Source organism: Saimiri boliviensis, chromosome 21 (assembly GCF_048565385.1).
Source record: "Saimiri boliviensis isolate mSaiBol1 chromosome 21, mSaiBol1.pri, whole genome shotgun sequence".
In the NCBI taxonomy this organism is placed as follows: Eukaryota; Metazoa; Chordata; class Mammalia; order Primates; family Cebidae; genus Saimiri; species Saimiri boliviensis.
In genome coordinates this window covers 17,667,584-17,690,820 of record NC_133469.1, presented here as the reverse complement: position 1 = coordinate 17,690,820, position 23,237 = coordinate 17,667,584, and the positions used below count along the sequence as shown (strand labels likewise).

General features: G+C 44.8%; 1 protein-coding gene across 6 annotated transcripts in view; it reads right to left on the bottom strand.

Annotated features, from left to right (window-relative positions):
• The window catches only part of SYN3 (synapsin III), a 509,993-nt gene that overhangs the window by 433,398 nt on the left and 53,358 nt on the right, over positions 1–23,237 (bottom strand). For all 6 annotated transcript variants that reach the window (XM_074391364.1, XM_039463248.2, XM_074391367.1 and 3 more), the window contains exon 3: positions 193–250. In XM_074391364.1, the coding sequence (XP_074247465.1) occupies positions 193–250 (58 nt within the window). The remainder of the gene's footprint in view (positions 1–192; positions 251–23,237) is intronic.

Here is a 23,237-nt window from a genome sequence, read left to right as displayed (position 1 = left end):
ACACAAAAGGTTGAAAACCACTGGACCAAATTAATTCTGAAATTTAATGAGACTCCCAGGTATAAGCTTGTACTTTTCTGGTAATCTTAGCTCACTATGACCACATAAGATGGAGACCAAGATTGAGTGTGAGAACAGCCCCAAATGCAGAAAAGGGCATATAACAGTGCTAAAGACGCAGCTCCCACCTACCTGCTCTACTCGGATCTCGATCTCTCCATTCACCTTCTTCCCATGGAAATACTTGGACCTGTAAAGGAGAAGAAATCGGCTGGGTAAGGACGCAGGCTGTTTTACTCTTTTCTCCCTTCTCCCAAAGGCCTTACCCGAGAGGTGCATACCGAGACACACCCTTCGCCATCCTACTCTCTCCTCCCACCTTCACTGCTGATTTTCTTATCATTTATGGGTGGTGTGTGGTAGAGGGGAGATGGTGGATAGGAAGACTGCAGTTTCAAGTTCTGGTTCTATCATGTCACTTGACCCCCCCTGCATCTCAGTTTTAGCCTCTGTAAAAGAACAATATTAATAACTGTGCTACATATTTCTAAGGGTTACTTTGAGGATTAAATAAGAAAAAGAATCCTACACAAAAAGGTTCTAAATGAAAGCTATGCTAACTACCCTAATCCAATCATTATACATTACATGTGTCACAGCACCACTACTTACCCATAAATATGTAAATCATTGTGTATCAATTTTTAAAAGAATTAAAGGATACAGTGTTTTATCCACATTTCTCTTAAATTCATGATTTTCACATATATGTTAATCCTGTCTCCCCTACCCTTTGAAGGCAAAACCACACATGGTTTATCTTGGTATACTCCCACCCTGAAATTTAGTCTTCAGAAATATGTTGAACGTATAAAAGAATGATGATTGCTATAAAGTGTGTAATTTAAAGACTTTAGAAAACACAGTTTTGTTCAATCTAGTTTCATTCTCAAGTATATATTTTTGTGTTCTTTTAACATTAAAAATGTTATAGCATTTTAGTTCTTAACAAAAGTCAATGTTTTGGTGATGCCCATTATCCAAATATTCTAACTATCCAAAAAAGAGAATACTGCATAAATAATACAGTATTGTTTTATTGAGTTATACCTATACGTCCTATGTACTCCACCAAACACTTATCAGTTATCCACTCTCGCCCATTTCTCATTTTTCTTTGTCTAATGAAGCAGTCCTCATTTGTTCCTTTGAACATCTACCATCTATCCATCCATCCGTCTATCCATCCATCCATCCATCCATCCGTCCATCCTTCTTTCTATAGACTTTCTTCTACATCCCTGCCTCTGTCTTCCCCATCATCAGTACATGACAACTCTGTCTACCCATTGCTTAAGATAGAAATGTAGACATCATCCTTGATATCTCTTTCTCCCTTTCTATACTCACTGATTCCACATTTTAATTATTTCTCAAATTCACTTACCTGGTCATTTTTCTCCATAAGCACCCTAATCTTGACCTATGATTCATCTCTCTACTGAGAGTCTCTTCACATTTTCTTCATACTATTTATTACAACTATAATTAATTATAATTAGTAACTGTGTTTAATGCCTGTGTATCACTAAACTATAATATAGCTCCTTGAGGTCAAAAACAACCTATTGTCTTCATCATTTTCTTCCCAACACCTACTCGAGTGCTTAACACATAGTAGGAGCTCAATTAATATTTGTTGAATGAATACATGAGTGAAGGGACCAATGAAAAAACACTTGTTGAGTACAAACTCTGTGCCAGAAACTCTGCTATAGAGTTTAACCTACAGCCTTTCTCATTAACACTCACAACTACCACCACCATGAAGTAGGTATTATTATTTCCAACCTACACATGAAGAAACTGAAACCCTGAGAGACTAAATACTTTGCCTAAGGGATTTGAACCCAGGACTTCTAATTCCATATCTGTGCTTTTGCGCAACTCTGAAAAATAGCAGTGAAAACTGGGGTCTTTCTGGGTTTAGATATCTCACAAAAAGTAACAAAAGTTTCCATTTTCTCTTTTTGATTATTGGTATGATGACACTAACAGTTCTTGGTGACTTGCTGTGAACTGGGCATGGTGTTAAGCATTTCCATAAACCTTCTCTGGGACAGAGATAGTGCTTTGCTTCTTAATACTCATTATCTCCTTTTTCCTCAGTAAGAGAGTTTACAGATTGGTACATAAAAATGTGCATCCCAATGCCCCCATCAGCTGGGTGCAGCCACATGATTGATTTCTAATGGATAATTTTTTAAGCATTAAAGAACCTTCTTAGTCTCCTGTTCTTTACCTTCAAAGATTGGTGTCATCAGCCATTTTTTTAGCCTTTCATTTGTGAAAGAATCCTTTCTATTAATTCACTAACTGCTTCAGCCTGTCTGCTTCCAAAGTCTCTCTACCTAGTCTTAGCTGATGCCAGTGGAGTTAATCTCTTCCCAAGACTGACTGACAGCTCTGATATTAGCACCACTTTTTCTTATATCCTGATGGGCTTAGATGTCAACTAGGCAGGACTTTAGTAGGAAAGGAACCATTAGTGGGACTCAAAAGCAAGATTTTTATTTTTTTTCTCTCAGCAATGGTCTTCAATAAAATACCTGTGTGGACAGCCTCATGCAAAGAGAATCTTTTCACACAGTTTGTGAACTTTATCAGGAATCCTTAAAGGTAGTATCAGCAAATTCCAGACACCGGGACAGGCCCGTATCTAGTATTTGCAGCATCTGGGGCAAAGTGACAAATGGAAACCTATGTGTCATATGTCTAATATTTAAAATTGACAAAATCAAGCCAGCAAACATTTGAATAAAAGATGTCTGTCTTCCTTCCTTGACAGACACAACTTCATAATGACCTTAAAGACTCAGAATGTAGACTTCTCAGAATTTTTTGCACTCTACCCAGCACATGGCAGCATGGGGATTGCCAGCTTTTGGTTCTCAGACCTCACCCAAGATCCTCCCTAATTCTTCACCCACTCTCCTCTGTCCTGCACCACTGAGGCTCCTGGTGGCGGTATGTAGATGACCCAGACCATGTGGCCAAGCTTCTTCTACTCCCTTCCCGTCCCCAAATGGTTGTCCTTTGGCCACCACATAAAGGTTGGACCAAGGAATTGGCTTATATACGCCCTGAAGTTGAGCTAAGGTCCCTTTGCAGAGGGAATTCTAGAGTTTGGGTACCCAGGTCAGGACCTAAGGGTACAATTTGCAGGGTCTTTGTAGGTACATCCCCTCAGTCCTAACTCCTCTGCCTGTCAAGAGAGGTGTGGCTAATAAGGACCAGAGCAGGATCCAAGGTAGGTGTCCCTCTTGGATTTAAACAAGTCATTTGCTTTTAATCCAAGCTCCAAATTTAAAAGAAGTACTGGCTGGGCCTGGAAACGGGAATGGTAACCTATGATTACAATCACTAGCATACTGGAAAAAACGATGGATTTGCAATCATACAGGCTTGGGCAAAATCTTAGCTCTGCTATTCACCAACCATGTGTTCTAAGACAAGACACTTAGCCCTCTGGGTCTCAGTTTCCTCATTTGTCAAGTGGTGATAGTCATTACCAGGGAAGGGTGTGGTGAGAAAGTCATTTAATCCTCTGTGCAACAAGGAGGAAAGTGCAGTGGCTTCAAGATAGATAGCCTGGATACGACCCCAACTCCTCCACTCACTTGTGCAAGCTTGGGTAAGTCAAGCTCCACATGCCTCAGTTTCTACACTTAGGAAATGAGAATAACAGTAGCAGCTACCTCACAGGGTTGTTATGAGGATTACATGGAACAAGACATACAAAGCACTTAAAATAGTCCCTGGCACATAGTAAGCTCCAAAGTGTATAGCCCACAGCCTGAAACAGAATCCGCAACAGCAAAGAGCTATTGAGTGTTTACCCTGTGCCTAGTGGGGGCTGCGTTGTGGGGACCCACAAATAAACAAAGCAATCTTACCCTCTTGGGGATGACAAAGCAGAATTATGGTTCACCTCACTTTGATCTGTCCCAGAAGTGCAAGGAATGATGGCTGGTGATGGGGATAAAGAGGTGGCCTTGTTCTATAAGGACAGCCAGCCCCTTCACATCCTTCTTCCTATTTGACCCTCATGCCAACCCTGAGGGGTGGTAGGGCAGGGATCACTCCCCACATGTTCCAGATGGGGAAGTCTCTGCTCAAAGTCACTTGAGTGAGCTGGGTATTCAAACCTAGAGGGAAGAATTTCTAGCCTCTCCTGGAGATACTCTCTAAGTGATCTTTAGGTTTTTTTAGATCCAGTCCAGAGCTCTGGCATCCTTCATGATCTGGACCCTGTTGGCTGGGGTCCACTTACCCCTTCCACTTCCGTCTACTTCATGGCCACATTCAACTTCCTGCGCTTCTCTAAATACTCCCTGTGCTGTCATGCCTCTAAGCCTCTGCACAGGCCATCCCCTCTGCTTGGCACTTCTTTGGTTGCCTCTTTCTCATGCTCCAAGATCCCCATGAGTCATATCTACTCTGTTGAGTTTTCCTTAATAGCACCCCCTTCCCTGGCTGGGCTGAGTGTCCTCCCTTGGTTCCTACAGCACGGTGTACTTACAGCCATTCCAGCCCTTACCACTCCACGTTGTCATTATGCATCACTTATCTGTCCTCTGCCCCCAAACATCTAGTCTATGAGCTCCTGGAAACTAGAAACTGAGTCTCAATGCTCAGTGTGTCTCAGTATCCGGCATTATGAGCTAGGGCCGAGGACGTAGGCTTAACAAATGTTCGCTGACCGTAGTGTGGCCTTTCCTGGAGACACTTGACTGCCATCTACTGGCACACCACTGTAATAAATTTACAGATCTACAGCCGTTGCGATGTGGGGGCATGTTCTGAGGCAAACCTGTGCAACTGGCAGCCCTAAATGTGATTCTAACCTGGAACCCGAAGCACTTTGCACTACTACCAATACCACCCAAGCAGCTGTGGTCTCAATGAGGCCTCACCTTCCCAGGAGAAACATTTGTTTTGCCCATCTCTGGAATGTTTACTGCAGGGCCTGGCAGACAGACTGGGGCTGAAGCTGAGGGTCAGGCAGTCCATCCCCCTGCCTGGCTGCAAGTCAGAAGTCTGTCTCCTGATGGGCCACACAGACTGCTGCCTCCTTGCCGGGGGCTCATTCAGGCTTGAGCCACCTCTGAACGGTTCTGTCTGGCAGAGGGAAGAGTAGGGATGGTCTGGAATTCTAGATGCCTTTGGGGGCTGGGGTTGCTGCCTCTGTAATTGACTGGCTGTTCGACCGCAGGCAAAATGGACGGACCCGCTGTGCAAGGGCTTTGTCTCTCATGGCTGTCTCCTCCTCATGCCCTAATATGTTCAATCTCATAACGAGCTCCCTTAATACCTCAGCCAATCAATCAAGTTCTTGGCCTGGGAAAGAAGGTGGGGGGAGCTCTGGATTCCACGAAGATTCTGTCTCTGTGGGTGGTCTCATATTTTACTGCCACATCTGAGGCCCCAGAAAGAAGAATATCATAAAAACCGGTGCTGCCTGGGGTGGGAAATCCCTAGTTGGAGGAGGTGGGATGTGTGTACGAGAGAGACTGATGAGGAATGGGTACGGGGCTCTTTTGTGGCTGCAGCAGGGGCAGAATAAGGAGAATTTTTACAAACAGGATCTAACTGTGTTCAAACAGGCCTTTTTTTTTTCCCCAACAAATTGATCCTGTATGTAGAGTCAATGCAGCCAGGGCTTGGTGATGTCATTACAAGGAAGGAGAGGTCAGGAGTATCCTGTCCCAGGCACAGCTGTCTTTCCACAGGTCACCCTTACAGGGGCTAGGGTGGAGACAGATATTTTCATGTTACTGATACAACATGTCATTTGCTGATTTGAGACCCAGGCAGAAGCAGGGGAGACAGCCAGTCGGCCATGCAGAAAATGGTTAAAGGCAAAACACTCAGGCTTTTCTAGTTAGCCAGAGAGTCACGTGGCACGCTGGATGGACAGAGGCGTAGCAGAAGAAAGACCTTGGAACAGAGAGGGACCCCAGATCTGATTCCAGCTCCATTATTTTTTCCTGAGAATAGCTCACCCTCCTGGCATCATCCCACTGACAGATAGAGAGAACCCCCAATGCCCCAAACAATGGTGCAGCCTCTCAGTACTCCATGCAATTAGCCACATCCAGTGAACTAGGAAGGAAAGAAATGCTTCATGAGTAATGAAACTCCCTGCACCTGTATGGGGATCTGCAGAGGTACAAAACTGAGATCCAACAGGGCCCTGAGCCAGAGGATGTGACAAATGATCCCCAACTTTTGCCTCTGAGAACAATAGAGAAGAAGACTTTTCTGGGCAGGATCTGATCCCACAATTCACATCACTTATTCACTCCCTCATTCAATAACTATTGAGACTTATATGGTCTGGGCATCATATCAGGCATAGGTGTAGATAGAGCAGATATAGTAGCAGATGTAGTGCTTGTTCTTGGAGAGCTTACATGCTCATTAAAAAGACAAAAAGAATTTTTTTAAAAAACAGGTAAAAAGAATGAGTTCTATGGATAACATGCACGACCAGTGTGGAGTGCAGGGGAGACTGGACTTCAGTTGGTAGAACATATTTCTTTTAAAGACACTGAACATACACAGATAAACTACTATGCGCCAGAGTCTGCAGGCTTTAAGGAAAGAAGCACGAAGACAACATAGCTAGGTCTTGGTCTCAGGGGGCTTTCTACTTAATGGGAGGGACAAACACAAACACAGAAAATGACCACACTGAGCATTCACACAGAAGTCCCTCTCATCCCACAGAAGCAGCAGCCAACCCAGTCTGAGGGTCCAGGGCCACTTTCCTGAGGTCACCATCCAGCCATCCATCCACTGTTTGGTACACAGTCTTTGCCAGGGGTGCAATGATTAGTACAGCAGGATCTGGATATGTGTGTCTGCCAAAAGGACACAAGCAAGGGCAAAGGAGATAGGTATGCCCTGGGGGCACCCAGAAGAATAATGAATTTTCCTGGGTGTGTCCTTTAATGTACAACAGGCACAGAGCAGAAGCCCTGGGTCTGAGTGGGTAGCTCTGGCACCTGCCGCCTGATTGTGGACCAGCCTCTGCTTCCTCTTCTGTAGGTGGGGATAAGAAAATCTACTCACAGGGCTATCAACAGGATTAAATGAAGACACAGTTTTAAAGGTCTCTGTAACCTGCCAAGAATGTGCTAGCAAGTGAGCTGCTCCCTGGTGAGCTGCAGGGGTGGAACTTGATCTCCCCAGGTAAGGAAGTGTGTGAGCACCACTAGCCTTAGAGACAAGCCCAGGTCCCATCCAGCTATTTATTTCCTAGTGCTGCCTCAAGGCCAACAACAACATTCCTGAACCTTGGTTTCCTTATCTGTAAAAATAAGGACATTACTACACCTGCTGTAAGGATACCATGAATGATACTCCTGACATATGGCAGGTGTTTAATTAATGTTCATCCCTTTCCCTCCTGTGCTTCAACATGATGGGTGGAGGGTCAAGGTTAGCTGGGTATGTCCCTGAGAACATTTTCTCTCTCCAAGGGAAGAAGGTGGCAGCATCTGCCTTGCTCTAAATGAAACCCTGCTTGGTGTCTAGCACGATGGAGACCTTCTCTGTCTAATCCCTGCAAGCTCCCCTTCCTCTTCAGCACAGAACCTTAGGGTAAACAAAGTCATCAAACACCCACTCCCAGTGACTGCAGGGGACAGGCTAGAATGTTATCTCCCAGTCTCTACCCTTCTCCTCTCAAAAGACATGACAGTGTGTCACCCTCATTTCTACAGATGTCTACAAGTGTACAACCTTCATTCCACAGAAAGGGTTAACATTTGGAAGTCTACATCATACCTGCAGCAAACAGTTATTGAGCAACTACTAAGGGCTCAACAGGGGAAATGCCCATAGGAAAGGTAATAGACTAAAAGGTAATTGATACCAAGGTGCCAGTGACTAATATCTGACCATTCCAGAAAAGGGTTTTTGATGCCATAAGGAGGATGTTAAGGGGATCATGGGGATATTGCATGTCTTGTTTGGGAAGGGAATTTGGAGCCTGTCAAGGTGAAAAATGCAGAGCACCCAAAGAGAGACTGAGAGCACTTCTTATCCATTTGTCCACCCACCTACCCACCTATCCATCCATCCATCCATCCATCCATCCAACCATCCATCCACCCACCCACACGCCCACACACCCATCCACCCATCCATTTGCCCATTTATCCACATATCCATCTAGGATGTACTCTATTCTCAGCACTGTGCTAGGTAGGCCCTTGGAATTGCACTGAGCAAAACAGCCCCCTTCCCATCCTGGTGTTTACTGTCTAGTCAGGAAAGAGTCCCAGAAGAGGAACTAGACCAAATAGTTACTCTGACTCCTGTCTTCTTTATCAGAAGTTGCCAACTAGTAGACTCCATAGAATCCACAGTCTTGTTTTGTTGCACTTAAATTGTATACTTTTAAAATAGAACATTCACCAGTGAGGTGACTCATGCCTGTAATCTCAGTACTTTAGGAGGCTGAGGTGGGCAGATTACTTGAGGTAGGGAGATCAAGACCAGGCTGGCTAACACAGTGAAACGATATCTCTACTAAAAATACAAAAAAATTAGCCAGACGTGGTGGCCCATGCCTATAATTCCAGCTACTTGGGAGGCTGAGGCAGAAGAATAGCTTGAACTCAGGAGGCAGAGGTTGTAGTGAGCTGAGCTTGCACCACTGCACTCCAACCTGGGCAACAGACTGAGACTCCATATAAAAAACAAAATAGAACATTCAGACGAAAATTCAGGTTTCTGACTTTTCTTGAAAATCAATAACTCGACAACACCAGGCCCTTATTCCCACGTGGTAAAAACTGGCTGCGTGGCCTGCAGCTGCTGCCTCAGAGGGGGCATCAGTTCATTGGCCCAACACAGTACCCACTGCTCCCCGTCAACTCTGCAACCGAAGCCAAGTGGCAGATAACATTTGTCATAGAGCCTATGCTGCTGTTTTTCTTAGAGCAGGGAAATGTTTCTCTATGCCTGTGCTTTTCCCTACCACCTGCCCCTTCACTCACTGACTGATTGGTCCCCAATGAGCAGCTGCACAGGCAACCCCTAATTTTGCTAAGCCTATTCTGAAGATTGCAATTAGCTCAGTGCAAATCTTCAGGAAACCCACACTCCTGTCCCTCCTGCAAACCCAGGGCAGGAAGTCAGGAAAATGGAAATGAAGCACCATCCCTTCTCCTGCCATCACAGATGGCTTCTCTCCTGTCGAGGATGCATGTCCCAGGCAGGATTCCACAGGCCCCAGGGCTTCCTAGACATTCTGTAATGAGGCTGGCATCTGCCCAGAGCCCTGCCTCCCCCAGGGCAAGACTGTTATTCAGGCAGAAATCTACTCCACCCCAGGAGTAGCTATTGCTCAAGAAGACCCGTGAATCCGAGGGACTCTTTGGAAAGAAGGTCACTTGGAGGGCCTGAGCCAGAAAGCCAAGTTGTGGAGGATAAAGCAAGACTCACAAGTAAAATGATTAAACTCCTCAGAGTTTGCCCAAGGCAAGGACATGAGAAGTGACTAGAGAAGACATCAGAGAGAAAATAAAAGGCTTCAGGTCCAAGCCTCCTTTTTAAAGGCTTGTAGCCTGGCCCCGTTATTTTACCCAAATGGGTAGCCAAGCTGTGTCTGAACACCTGCAAGTGACAGGGAGCTTACTCCCTCACCAGGCAGCCTACTCGGTCTCTGGATGACTTTGCCAGTTAGATGAATTTTCTGTATATTGAGCTGAAATATATCTCCCTCTTTGTTTCCCCCCATGGGTTCCAGTTCTACCGGGTGGGAGCCTCATGAAATAAGTTCTCTAGCTTGGGGGTTTCTAAACTTTTTACATCATTAAAAAAATTCATCTCCTGAGCTCCAGTCTAGATATTCTGATTCCATCACTGTAGGGGGATGTCTTCATGTGGCCTGTCCTGTATCCATTCTGCCTTCTTCTGGTAACAGCAGTTCTGTTTGTATTTGCATTGGTGGAAGCAAGCCTTCTTTTTGTGCAGTCCTGGTGGGACTGTCCCAAACTGCCTGCAGAGCAAGGAGTGGAACAAGCTGGGCTTGTTCTTCCCCAGGAATTTGATTTTTGAACAGAGAGAAACAAGGATGAAAGCAATTAGGAGCTGATTTATCTCGAGACTGTTTCTACCACCTAGATCTGCGGAGGGGCCCAGGGATCCAGGGACCCAACAGACTCATCTTTCTGACACTCAGGTCTTCTTATTTTTCTGTGCTTCTGGGAGCTTCCCCATACATTTTCAATAAACCTCTATTTTGTCTAAGCCGGCCAAAGTCTAATTCTTTTTCATGCAAAGGACTGTATCCAACACAGAGCGGGTGTAGGTGGTGTCTGGGAATCTTAATGTCATTGTGATGAAAGTCTTTTGGGGGCCATGATCCTTGTCCCTCCTCACTGTTTCACATAGAAACAGAGACCAGAGAAGAAGGTGTCCCCTCAGCACCAGCCCCAAGATCCCACAGCATCTGCAGAGTTCTTTAGAAAGGCAATCAAGACAGAAATTTAGGAAGAAACAGCACCCATCAGATTTCTCCCACACTCTCTTCTGCTCAAAGACATTTCTCCCAGATTTTCTAGCCCCAGTTTCCGAGGGTGAAACTCTCCCCTAAGACTCCACCGGGGCGGGGGTAACAGCTCTTCACTGTTCTCCCTCCCCACCCCCCCACAAAGAGCTGGGTAGGAAGTGGTAGGGGCATCAGGCGGCTGGATTGGACGGCATGAAGACCTCACGGAGAGGGGTCAGCACTTGAAAAATTCCTCAAGTCAAAGGGCTCGGGGCTTGGGTGCTGCACAAGGCCCTCACTGTGTGCACATTGTCTCCCTGATAAAAGGGGCCGGGCCTGGGAAAACGGAGCCGTCTCCAGGCAATGGGGTAGGCTGTTGAGGAATGCCCAGGACCCCTCCCTCCCCCAGACTCCAGGGCCAGGACAGCAAGAGGGTAGGGAGGGGCAAGGGGTGCAGCATGGGTGCCCAGAAGGAAAGGAATGAAGTCTAGAGCCACTGCAGGTGGTGTTGGGTGGTGTGTTTGAGTCATGGAATGAAGCAAGCAGAAAGTGACAAAACTCTTTTCATTACGCCCTCAGCCCCTCCAGCCATCCCAGAAACCCCTTCACTTCCCCAAACAAACAGGCAGGGCCTGCCCTTGTTCAAGGAGAGGCTTAGGGGTAGGGGAAGGTCGAGAGAGGCACAAGGAGTTTGTTCCCCAGAGCCAACTGTCTTCAACAGAGAGTTGTGTGTCTCCACTCTAAGCCTCTCAACCAACTCTAGGAGGAGGGGACTGACTTGGAGTCCACACCTCATCCTCACAGTAGAGGGACTGCCAGCCCGCCAGGATCTCGACACCCTCCTCCAGAGCTTCTGGAAGACAGCCCTCCAGCACATCCAGCTAAGCTGCGAAGCAGGCCAAGTGGCTTCCTTCCCCCTGGCTTCCACAATTATATTCACAAGCAATTAGTAATTGCAATTAATTGTTAATAACAGTTCCATTTCAGGGCCTCTTAGGACCACCTAAGCCATGTACCGGCTCCACCTATGCCACTATTTCTAATATTTCCAGTTCTTCTTTCAGGAAGATGATCCATGACCCTGCCTTCCTGCTGAAGAATGTGAGGTTCGTAGGGTGTATTTGCCCAAGGTCACATAACTCAGAAGGAAAACAGGGACCAGAGCCCACAGTACCCAGGCTGTCTGGCTCTGGACTGTCCCTTCGGCTTTGCTCCCTCCCTGCTGGTGACACACATTCCTTGTCACAGGCAGGGAAAGTGGCTCTCTGTGAATGGGGTCAATAGGGGGATCTGGTTTGGCTCTTCCCAGCCAGAAAGCAAGGAAGCTGTAAGGTCAGCCTCTCACTGGCCCTGTGGTAGCAGGGCCAGTAGTATCTCTTGTTGCTGCCCTCCATAAGCAGAGAGGCCAGATAAAGATAAAATCCAGGATATCCAGTTAAGTTTGAATTTCCAAAGAACAATGCAACATTTTGCAGTATAAGACTATCCTAAATATCGCATGGGATAGACATAGACTCATTCATTGTCTATCTAAGTGTTAACTGGATGTCCTGTATTTTTATTCGCTAAATCTGACAACCCTACCCCTAAGCCACTGCTGGTGGTGCCAGCTCTGAGTTCACCTCCCATCCTTCTTCCAGGTGGCACAGGTAGATGAGAAATGTCCTGATCACTACAGGGCTGATCAAGCCCACTGCAGTCCTCACAGGGACACACCAAGACACCCTGGAATCCTCAAGCCTTCAGTTAAAGCAGGCTAAAGCAGTTTGGCCTCTAAAGGAAAGGCTAGCCTCAAGTTACCAGCTATGCCAGAAGGAGGAGGGGAAGCCTTGGAAATAACATGGAAGTATCAGGTATTCTCCCTGAATTCCAGGGCAACGGAACAATTTCTAAGACTCTCTTCCAGGCATCCTCAATCCTGAACTTTCCCTTAATAACAGTAACAGCATCTATTCAAGAGCATCTATTCATTCATTCCTTAAATCATCCATCGATCCCAACCTCCCATCCATCTATCCTAGCCAGGCATTGTGCAAGGCTCTAAGGGTCAGTGGTTGCATAGGGAAGGCATAAACTCTGCCCTTGGGAAGCTTATATGGGTAAGACCAAACAAAGTCACAGGTAAACTAAGCACCTACACTGAAAAACAGCCGTGGAGGAGAGGATCTTAGCATTCTTACTGGACACTCATAACATCCCTGTGAAGTTAGTGGTATAAGGAAGGTGGTGGCATTGTGATCTCACTTTACAGACAAGGAAACGGAGGCTCCAAAAGGTATAGCATCTTGGCTAAGGCCACAGAGATAGTTAGTGGCTGGGACTTCAAGCCCACACTGCCACCTGTCAGCCTAGAGTTCTCTTGAGTATTATCTTCTTTCCCATTTAACTGTCTTGGGAATCATGTCTGACACGTATTATTAGGAAATCACATCTTTAATACCAAAACATAGGGGAAAGAACAGAAAAGATCTTGCCTAAGATCCTTGGCACTTTAAAAAGAGGAAAATATTCTATGCACATCTTTAATACCAAAACATAGGGGAAAGAACAGAAAAGATCTTGCCTAAGATCCTTGGCACTTTAAAAAGAGGAAAATATTCTATGCACATTCAGGGACAATTTTTGTAAAAGGTCCAATCTACAAACCTGAGCTGATAAGGGTGTGTATGGCTAAGGGAATTCCCTTCTCCCTGGGCACCTTTAATGTTTTGGCTGCCTGGAGGGCTCCAGCAGGGTGGGGCTGCCTGGCTGGAGGTGGGGTGCCTTCCTCTGAGGGTGAGGTCACTGGAATCCTGCACTTGGCTGTGCACTGTAACATGGAGTGCTGCTGCCCATTGCCTCACACTGCTATCAAACGCTGGGTGTGGGGGAGTTGTAAGGTCCCAGGGTCCTGCTTCCTGAAGCCAATGCCCTCAGGAGTAGCACAGGAGGGGCTGAGCTTCAGGTGGGAGTAATCGGGGAATGGCATAAGAACTATAGTGCCCAGGCTGGTCCTTTGGATGGGCCTGAGCCAGATCCTAGCCATTGAACCCCTGGTCGGGGAAGTGCACAGATACTTGCCAAAAAAATGATGATGTAGACATGACCCCATCCTCAAAGAGCTCTGTCATTCATGTGTTTGTTCAGTCACTTGACAGACATTCTTCAGTATCTATCTTGTGCTACACGCTGAAGCCCTAGCAGTGGTCAGCAAGAGAGTGGCACCATTAGAAATTCCTTTGAAGGAATGAGTCCAGTTCAAGTCCCAGCCCAGCCCCACTTCTGTTTTGTCTCCTTGAGAAGGTGCATGGTTTCTCTATGCTCTGCCCCCTTCACCTTTAAATGAGCCAACAGTCAACTCTTGCTCATTGGCAAATGCTTAACAACCAGTTCTCTGGATGGGGGAAAAAAAGCCCTGCTTTCTAGCATTTGCCAATTTCCACAGTGTAAATGGTCCCACAACAGCCAACTGATTTTCTGCTGGACTGAGTCAAGGTGAGAGGGTAAAAGAGAATTTTAAGAATGCCACCAATGTCATTCTTCGGTTTCATCATCACACTCCCAACCTTGCCATTGCCAATATCGCACCACTTTCCAAATTCCTCATTTAGTCGACAGACATTTCCTATGTACCTATTATCTGCCCTGTTCTAGGCATGGGCAAATACAGACACCAAGTAGAAGTGGGTGGGCAGATAATGGTGGAGGGCCCACAAGTGATGCTCATACAGCGTAATAATTCTTGGAAAACCTAGAAATGCACAAGGTGCTTAACAATGGGTATCAATAATCCTTGTTTAGTAGGAAGGTATAGTCTGATATTCCCTTCACTGGATGGATGGATGGTAACTGAGGAGGGTTTCAAACCAAGGACACCCTTTTCATTTCTCCCCAACAAATAAAAGAAAAAAGAAACCATTGGGAAGGGTGGGGAATAAAAGAGAACAATAGATCACTGCGGAAATAGAATAGCAGATATTCAGAGAACAAGACTGCCAGCAGAGGAAGAGGACAAGAGAGTCAGGGTTCCAGAGACCGACCACCTGGGGAGGACTGCGGTGGGCTGGGGAGGAACAGCTTCTATTCACCACGCCAACGCCCCTCCCCCCTGCTTTATCCAGGCTTCAGAAACCTTGTGGGATAAACTGAGGGCAGGGAGGTACAACAACTCCACCTGCTTATGTCTATTTTAGTTTTATTTTTGGCGTCATGTTAAATGTTTTCATTTTGAAAACCAAACCTGAGATTCTGGTAAACTCTACAGGAACAGTACAAAGTCTCTCCACCCTCTCTCTCCCTCTCTTTTTTTTTTTTTTTTTTTTTTTTTTTTTTTTTTTTTTTGAGACAGAGTCTAGCCCTGTCACCCAGGTTGGAGTGCAATGGCGTGATCTCAGCTCACTACAACCTCCACCTCCCAGGTTCAAGCAATTCTCCTCCCTCAGCCTCCCAAGTAGCTGGGATCATAGGAGTGCGCCACCACACCCAGCTAAATTTTTGTATCTTTTGTGATCTTTTCTGATCTGCCCACCTTGTCCTCCCAAAGTGTCCGTATTACAGGTGTGAACCACTGCACCCGGCCCATTGTCCTTTTTAAACACAATTTCAAATAGCAGCCTTACAATGACTGTGGCATCCTGGTAAGTAAAGAGTCAAGATTTTATACAGAAGTGAATAAAAATAGAAACTCTTCCAATGTGTGTTCTATGTTACTTATGCCTAAGGTGAGGTGAGTTTCAGACTCCATTATGTACAGTAAAAGTTATCCTGCTTGGACTAGGGTAGGACAATGACATATGCTAACTGAACAGTTATTGTGTGTTGAGCTCCAGGGATATTAAGAAGAGTAAGAGACCAGCCTTGTTCTTGCAGAAGAGACGATCATAATACAGATACAGCATAGTATGTGCACCGATAGCACAAATGAAGTATGTCTTAAGTTATACAAGTGAGGTCAATATTAACACTGTTGGCAGTGTGGAGTATGCCAGGGAAGACTTCTCAGAAGAAGGGACACCTGAGCAGGATTTCAAAGATGAATGGAAATTGGCCAGGTGTACAAGACAGGGCAGGGCATTCCAGGTAACAGAACAGAATATACTAAGGCAAAAAGGTGTTTGAGAACTACAAGCTGTTTACTCTTACTGCAGAATAAACAGCGCAAGGCCAGGCATGGTGGCTCAAACCTGTAATCCCAGCACTCTGGGTAGCCGAGGCAGGCAGATCACCTGAGGTCGGGAGTTTGAAATCAACCTGGCCAACATGGTGAAACCCCGTCTCTACTAAAAATACAAAAATTAGCTGAGTGTGGTGGCCCATGCCTGTAATTCCAGATGCCCAGGAGGCTGGGACATGAGAATCTTTTGAACCTTGGAGGTGGAGGTTGCAGTGAGCCGAGATTGCGCCACTGCACTCCAGCCTACGCAACAGAGTGAGACTCTGTACCTAAAAAAACAAAAGAAAAACAAACAACAGCACAGGAAGCAGAGCTGGAGGCAGAACTAGAGGGAAGGCAGGGCAGGCATGCTTATGACTTTAACTTTGAGGGCAACAATTCCCCACCACAGGATTATATTAATAAAAGCAGATCCATGGGGAGGGAGCCGACAGGAGCAAAGTGTAACTGTCAGGTTTGTGTTTCAGAAAGATGACCCTTGGGTGGTCACATGGAAAGTAACCAGGAGGTGAACTCAAGATAGGAGGCTTCAGACAAGGAGCTGCTAGAAAATTCTAGGCAAGAGAAGCAGTGGAATGGCAGTGGGGCTGAAAATAACTGAGTTCGGTATCAATTAATTGTAATTCTCTTTACTCTTGTGGTTCTCTAAACCTACAGATCAGGCCGGGCACGGTGGCTCACACCTGTAATTCCAGCACTTTGGGAAGCCAAGGTGGGAGGATCACTTTGGGAGAATAACTTCAGCCATGGAGTTCAAGACCAGTCTAGGCAATACAGTGAAACCTCATCTCATTTAAAAACAAACAAATGCCGATTGTCCCCCCAACCCCATCCCAAAGGAGAGCACCACCTTTAGTTCAGACCTATCCGGAGCCAGGCCTTACACCCTTGCCTAACCAGGCTCAACCTCCTCAGGCACCCCTAACAGGATCTGTAAATGACTGGCCATGAGTCCTTCCAGCAAAGAGCTTTGGGACTAGAGACCCTCTTTTTCTCCTGAAGATGAAAGGTCTTTCTCCAGCTCACTAGCCAGGTTTCAGATTGTCCTCAGGGGACCCAGGCTGGCTCGGAGTCTACAAACTGGACACACCAGCGGAGAAGAGTGGTATCCAGCAATTCCCCCACCTGTCCACAACGAAACCTGATTCTACCAGAAGGGCCTGGACCAGGAATGGGAAGACAGACAAATGTCTGTCTTCCTGAGAACGGCTGAGAAGGGTAGAAAGGGGGCAGCATCGTTGTCCCTGTTGGGGTGAGGGCGGGTTCACTCTCCATCCGGACAGGCAGCTCCTCTCCCCTTCATTATCATCTGAAAGGGGAACGAAGGGGGCCCTGTGAGCTGGCTGCTTCCTTTTAACCACTTCCTCTCCTGGGAGACAGCTCACACAGTGCAGGAGGGGTTGGGGAGGGGGCTTGCCCAGAGGCACCCGGGCTCTGTAGAATAGCCCAGGCATTGTGGGGATGCCCTGCCACCTGCTGGCCGCTCCTGGTGCCAGGGGAAAGGCATTGTTCCAGGATTATTCAGGGCAGAACTGAGACTCTAAGCAGCCAGCATCAGTTTGGAGAAAGCTAGGAAGGCATTGAGATTCAGAGAGGTTAGGAAGTTCGTGAAGAATTTAGGATGGAGTTCTGTAGGAGAAGCTGATGTGTTGGTGGTAGGAGGTCTCTGTCCCAAAAATCTAATAATTGCAGGGCCAACTGCCAAGTGAGTTAATGAGTCTTAGTTTCTTACTTCTCCACTTTTTCACCTACTGAGGGGCAAAAAGAACACCATAAACCAAACGATTTCAGGTCCTAATTAAGTGTGGGCATAGGACATACAATTGAAATATAGTAGGAAAAACTTCTCTGGCCAAAGCAGTGTCCTCACCAGTGCACATAGCTTAAAATTCACACACTGGTCCTTCCTGTGAATTAGGGAGACTGAATGCCAAAGTCAAAATTTAAATGTTATGGCTGGGGCCATTCATTGTATTTCAGCCTCATTCACTATTCCCCTACCCTACTGTACACTATGTACACCACATGAACACTGGCGGAACATAGATTAGTAAGACCCAACTTTATCACCCAGGAGCTACAGGGAAGAGTGACCAATAGATCGAAGGCTGAAATAAATAGCACAATGGGATAAATCCTAATCCAGACTGCCCAGTATTTGGCATGAAGAAATTAAACAGGCATGCCTACAAGGGGCTGCTATTAAGAAATTAAACAGGCATGCCTACAAGGGGCTACTATTTATGTTGTACAGGAAGGGTCACAATAGTCTTCAATAATAACGCACATGTACACAGCACTTACTGTCTACCAGGTACATCCTATGCACTGTTTTTTTTTTGTTTGTTTTTTTTTTTTGTATTTTTTTTTTTATTGCATTTTAGGTTTTGGGGTACATGTGATGAACATGCAAGATTGTTGCATAGGTACACACATGGCGGTGTGCTTTGCTGCCTTCCGTCCCCTCACCTGTATCTGTCATTTCTCCCCATGCTATCTCTTCCCACCTCCCCACCCCCCGCCCCTCCCCCATTTCCCCCCAACAGACCCCAGTGTGTAGTGCTCCCCTCCCTGTGTCCATGTGTTCTCATTGTTCAACACCCGCCTATGAGCGAGAATATACGGTGTTTGATTTTCTGCTCTTGTGTCAGTTTGCTGAGAATGATGGTTTCCAGGTTCATCCATGTCCCTATAAAGGACGTGAACTCATCGTTTTTGATGGTTGCATAATATTCCATGGTGTATATGTACCACATTTTCCCTATCCAGTCTATCATCGTTGGGCATTTGGGTTGGTTCCAGGTCTTTGCTATTGTAAACAGTGCTGCAATGAACATTCGTGTGCACGTGTCCTTGTAGTAGAATGATTTATAATCCTTTGGATATATACCCAGTAATGGGATTGCTGGGTCAAATGGGATTTCTATTTTTAAGTCCTTGAGGAATCGCCACACTGTCTTCCACAATGGTTGAATTAATTTACATTCCCACCAACAGTGTAAAAGTGTTCCTATTTCTCCACATCCTCTCCAGCATCTGTTGTTTGCCGATTTTTTAATGATCGCCATTCTAACTGGTGTGAGATGGTATCTCAATGTGGTTTTGATTTGCATTTCTCTGATGACCAGTGATGATGAGCATTTTTTCGTATGTTTGTTGGTCTCCTGTATGTCTTCTTTTGTAAAGTATCTGTTCATATCCTTTGCCCATTTTTGAATGGGCTTGTTTGTTTTTTTCTTGTAGATCTGCTTTAGTTCTTTGTAAATTCTGGATATCAGCCCCTTGTCAGATGGGTAGACTGCAAAAATGTTTTCCCATTCTGTTGGTTGCCGATTCACTCTACTGACTGTTTCTTTTGCCGTGCAGAAGCTGTGGAGTTTGATTAGGTCCCATTTGTCTATTTTGGCTTTTGTTGCCATTGCTTTTGGCGTTTTGGTCATGAAGTCCTTGCCTACACCTATGTCCTGAATGGTTTTGCCTAGATTTTCTTCTAAGGTTTTTATGGTATTAGGTCTGATGTTTAAGTCTTTAATCCATCTGGAGTTAATTTTGGTGTAAGGTGTCAGGAAGGGGTCCTGTTTCTGCTTTCTGCACATGGCTAGCCAGTTTTCCCAACACCATTTATTAAACAGGGAGTCCTTTCCCCATTGCTTGTTTTTGTCAGGTTTGTCGAAGATCAGATGGTTGTGGGTATGTTGTATTTCCTCTGAGACCTCTGTTCTGTTCCATTGGTCTATATCTCTGTTTTGGTACCAGTACCATGCTGTTTTGATTACTGTAGCCTTGTAGTATAGTTTGAAGTCCGGTAGTGTGATGCCTCCCGCTTTGTTCTTTTTGCTTAGAATTGACTTGGCTATGCGGGCTCTCTTTTGGTTCCATATGAAGTTTAAGGTGTTTTTTTCCAGTTCTGTGAAGAAGGTCATTGGTAGCTTGATGGGAATAGCATTGAATCTGTAAATTACTTTGGGCAGTATGGCCATTTTCACGATGTTGATTCTTCCTAACCATGAACATGGAATGTTTCTCCATCTGTTTGTATCCTCTCTTATTTCGTTGAGCAATGGCTTGTAGTTCTCCTTGAAGAGGTCCTTTACGTTCCTTGTTAGTTGTATTCCTAGGTACTTTATTCTCTTTGTAGCAATTGTGAATGGCAGTTCGTTCTTGATTTGGCTCTCTTGAAGTCTATTACTGGTGTATAGGAATGCTTGTGATTTTTGCACGTTGATTTTGTATCCTGAGACTTTGCTGAAGTTGTTTATCAGTTTTAGGAGATTTTGGGCTGAGATGATGGGGTCTTCCAGATATACAATCATGTCATCTGCAAATAGAGACAATTTGATTTCCTCCTTTCCAATTTGGATACCCTTTATTTCTTTTTCTTGCCTGATTGCTCTGGCTAGAACTTCCAGTACTATATTGAATAGGAGTGGTGAGAGAGGGCATCCTTGTCTAGTGCCAGATTTCAAAGGGAATGCTTCCAGTTTTTGCCCATTCAGTATGATATTGGCTGTTGGTTTGTCGTAAATAGCTTTTATTGTTTTGAGATACGTTCCGTCAATACCTAGTTTATTGAGGGTTTTTAGCATAAAGGGTTGTTGAATTTTGTCAAAAGCCTTCTCTGCATCAATCGAGATAATCATGTGGTTTTTGTCTTTGGTTCTGTTTATGTGGTGAATTACGTTTATGGACTTGCGTATGTTGAACCAGCCTTGCATCCCCGGGATGAATCCTACTTGATCATGGTGGATGAGCTTTTTGATATGCTGTTGCAATCGGTTTGCCAGTATTTTATTGAAGATTTTTGCATCTATGTTCATCATGGATATTGGCCTGAAATTTTCTTTTCTTGTTGAGTCTCTGCCGGGTTTTGGTATCAGGATGATGTTTGTCTCGTAAAATGATTTGGGAAGGATTCCCTCTTTTTGGATTGTCTGGAATAGTTTCAGAAGGAATGGTATCAGCTCCTCCTTGTATGTCTGGTAGAATTCAGCTGTGAACCCATCTGGACCTGGGCTTTGTTTGGGTGGTAGGCTCTTTATTGCTGCCTCGACTTCAGACCATGTTATTGGTCTATTCAGGGTTTCGGCTTCTTCCAGGTTTAGGCTTGGGAGGTTGCAGGTGTCCAGGAATTTATCCATTTCTTCCAGGTTTACTAGTTTATGTGCATAGAGTTGTTTGTAATAATCTCTGATGATGGTTTGGATTTCTGTGGAATCTGTGGTGATATCCCCTTTATCGTTTTTTATTGCATCAATTTGGTTATTCTCTCTTTTCTTTTTTATTAATCTGGCTAGTGGTCTGTCTATTTTGTTGATCTTTTCAAAAAACCAGCTCCTGGATTTATTGATTTTTTGAAGAGTTTTTTGTGTCTCTATTTCCTTCAGTTCTGCTCTGATCTTAGTTATTTCCTGTCTTCTACTAGGTTTTGAGTTTTTTTGATCTTGCTCCTCTAGCTCTTTCAATTTTGATGATAGGGTGTCAATTTTCGATCTCTCCTTTCTTCTCATGTGGGCACTCATTGCTATATATTTTCCTCTAGATACTGCTTTAAATGTGTCCCAGAGATTCTGGTATGTTGTGTCTTCGTTCTCATTGGTTTCGAAGAACATCTTTATTTCTGCCTTCATTTCATTGTTTATCCAGTCAACATTCTAGAGCAAGTTGTTCAGTTTCCATGAAGCTGTGCGGTTCTGAGTTAGTTTCTGCATTCTGAGTTCTAACTCGATTGCACTGTGGTCTGAGAGACTGTTTGTTATGATTTCTGTTCTTTTGCATTTGCTGAGGAGTGATTTATTGCCAATTATGTGGTCAATTTTAGAGTAGGTGTGATGTGGTGCTGAGAAGAATGTATATTCTGTGGATTTGGGGTGGAGAGTTCTGTAAATGTCTATTAGGTTTGCTCGTTCCAGGTCTGTGTTCAGGTCCTGGATATCCTTGTTGATTTTCTGTCTGGTTGATCTGTCTAATATTGACAATGGGGTGTTAAAGTCTCCCACTATTATTGTGTGGGAGTCTAAGTCTCTTTGTAAGTCATTAAGAACTTGCCTTATGTATCTGGGTGCTCCTGTATTGGGTGCATATATATTTAGGATCGTTAGCTCTTCTTGTTGCAGTGATCCTTTTACCATTATGTAATGTCCTTCTTTGTCTCTTTTGATCTTTGTTGCTTTAAAGTCTATTTTATCAGAGATGAGAATTGCAACTCCTGCCTTTTTTTGCTCTCCATTTGCTTGGTAGATCTTCCTCCATCCCTTTATTTTGAGCCTTTGTGTATCCTTGCATGTAAGATGGGTTTCCTGGATACAGCACACTGATGGGTTTTGGCTTTTTATCCAATTTGCCAGTCTGTGTCTTTTGATTGGGGCATTTAGTCCATTGACATTTAGGGATAGTATTGTTATGTGTGAATTTGATGCTGTCATTTTGATGCTACCTGGCTGTTTTGTTGGTTAGTTGATGCAGATTCTTGATTGTGTTGATGCTTTTTTACCATTTGGTGTGTTTTTGGAGTGGCTGGTACTGGTTGTTCCTTTATATGTGTAGAGCCTCTTTCAGGAGTTCTTATAGAGCAGGTTTGGTGGTGATGAAATCTCTGAGTGCTTGCTTGTTCACAAAGGATTTTATTTTTCCTTCACTTATGAAGCTGAGTTTGGCTGGATAGGAGATTCTGGGTTGAAAGTTCTTTTCTTTAAGGATGTTGAATATTGGCCCCCAGTCTCTTCTGGCTTGTAGGGTTTCTGCTGAGAGATCTGCTGTGAGTCTAATGGGCTTCCCTTTGTGGGTAACCCGACCTTTCTCTCTGGCTGCCCTTAGAATTTTCTCTTTCATTTCAACCCTGGTGAATCTGACGATTATGTGCCTTGGGGTTGCTCTTCTTGAGGAATATCTCTGTGGTGTTCTCTGTATTTCCTGGATTTGAATATTGGTCTGCCTTGCTAGGTTGGGGAAGTTTTCCTGGATAATATCCTGAAGAGTATTTTCCAGCTTGGATTCATTCTCTTCATCACATTCAGGTACACCTATCAGACGTAGATTAGGTCTTTTCACATAGTCCCACATTTCTTGAAGATTTTGTTCATTCCTTTTTGCGCTTTTTTCTCTGTTCTTGCCTTCTCTTTTTATTTCATTGAGTTGGTCTTCGACCTCTGATATCCTTTCTTCTGCTTGGTCAATTCGGCTGTTGAAGCTTGTGCATGCTTCACGAAGTTCTCGTGTTGCGTTTTTCAGCTCCATCAATTCACTTATTCTCCTCTTTATGCTGTCCATTCTCGTCAGCAGTTCGTCCAATCTTTTTTCAAGGTTCCTATTTTCTTTGCGATGGGTTAGAACATGTTCTTTTAGCTCATTGTAGTTTCTTACTACCCATCTTCTGAAGTCTGATTCTGTCATTTCATCACCCTCCTTCTCCATCCGGTCTGGTTCCCTTGCTGGTGAGGAGTTGTGATCACTTTTAGGAGGAGAGGTGTTCTGGTTTCAGGAGTTTTCATCCTTTTTACGCTGGTTTCTACCCATTTTTGT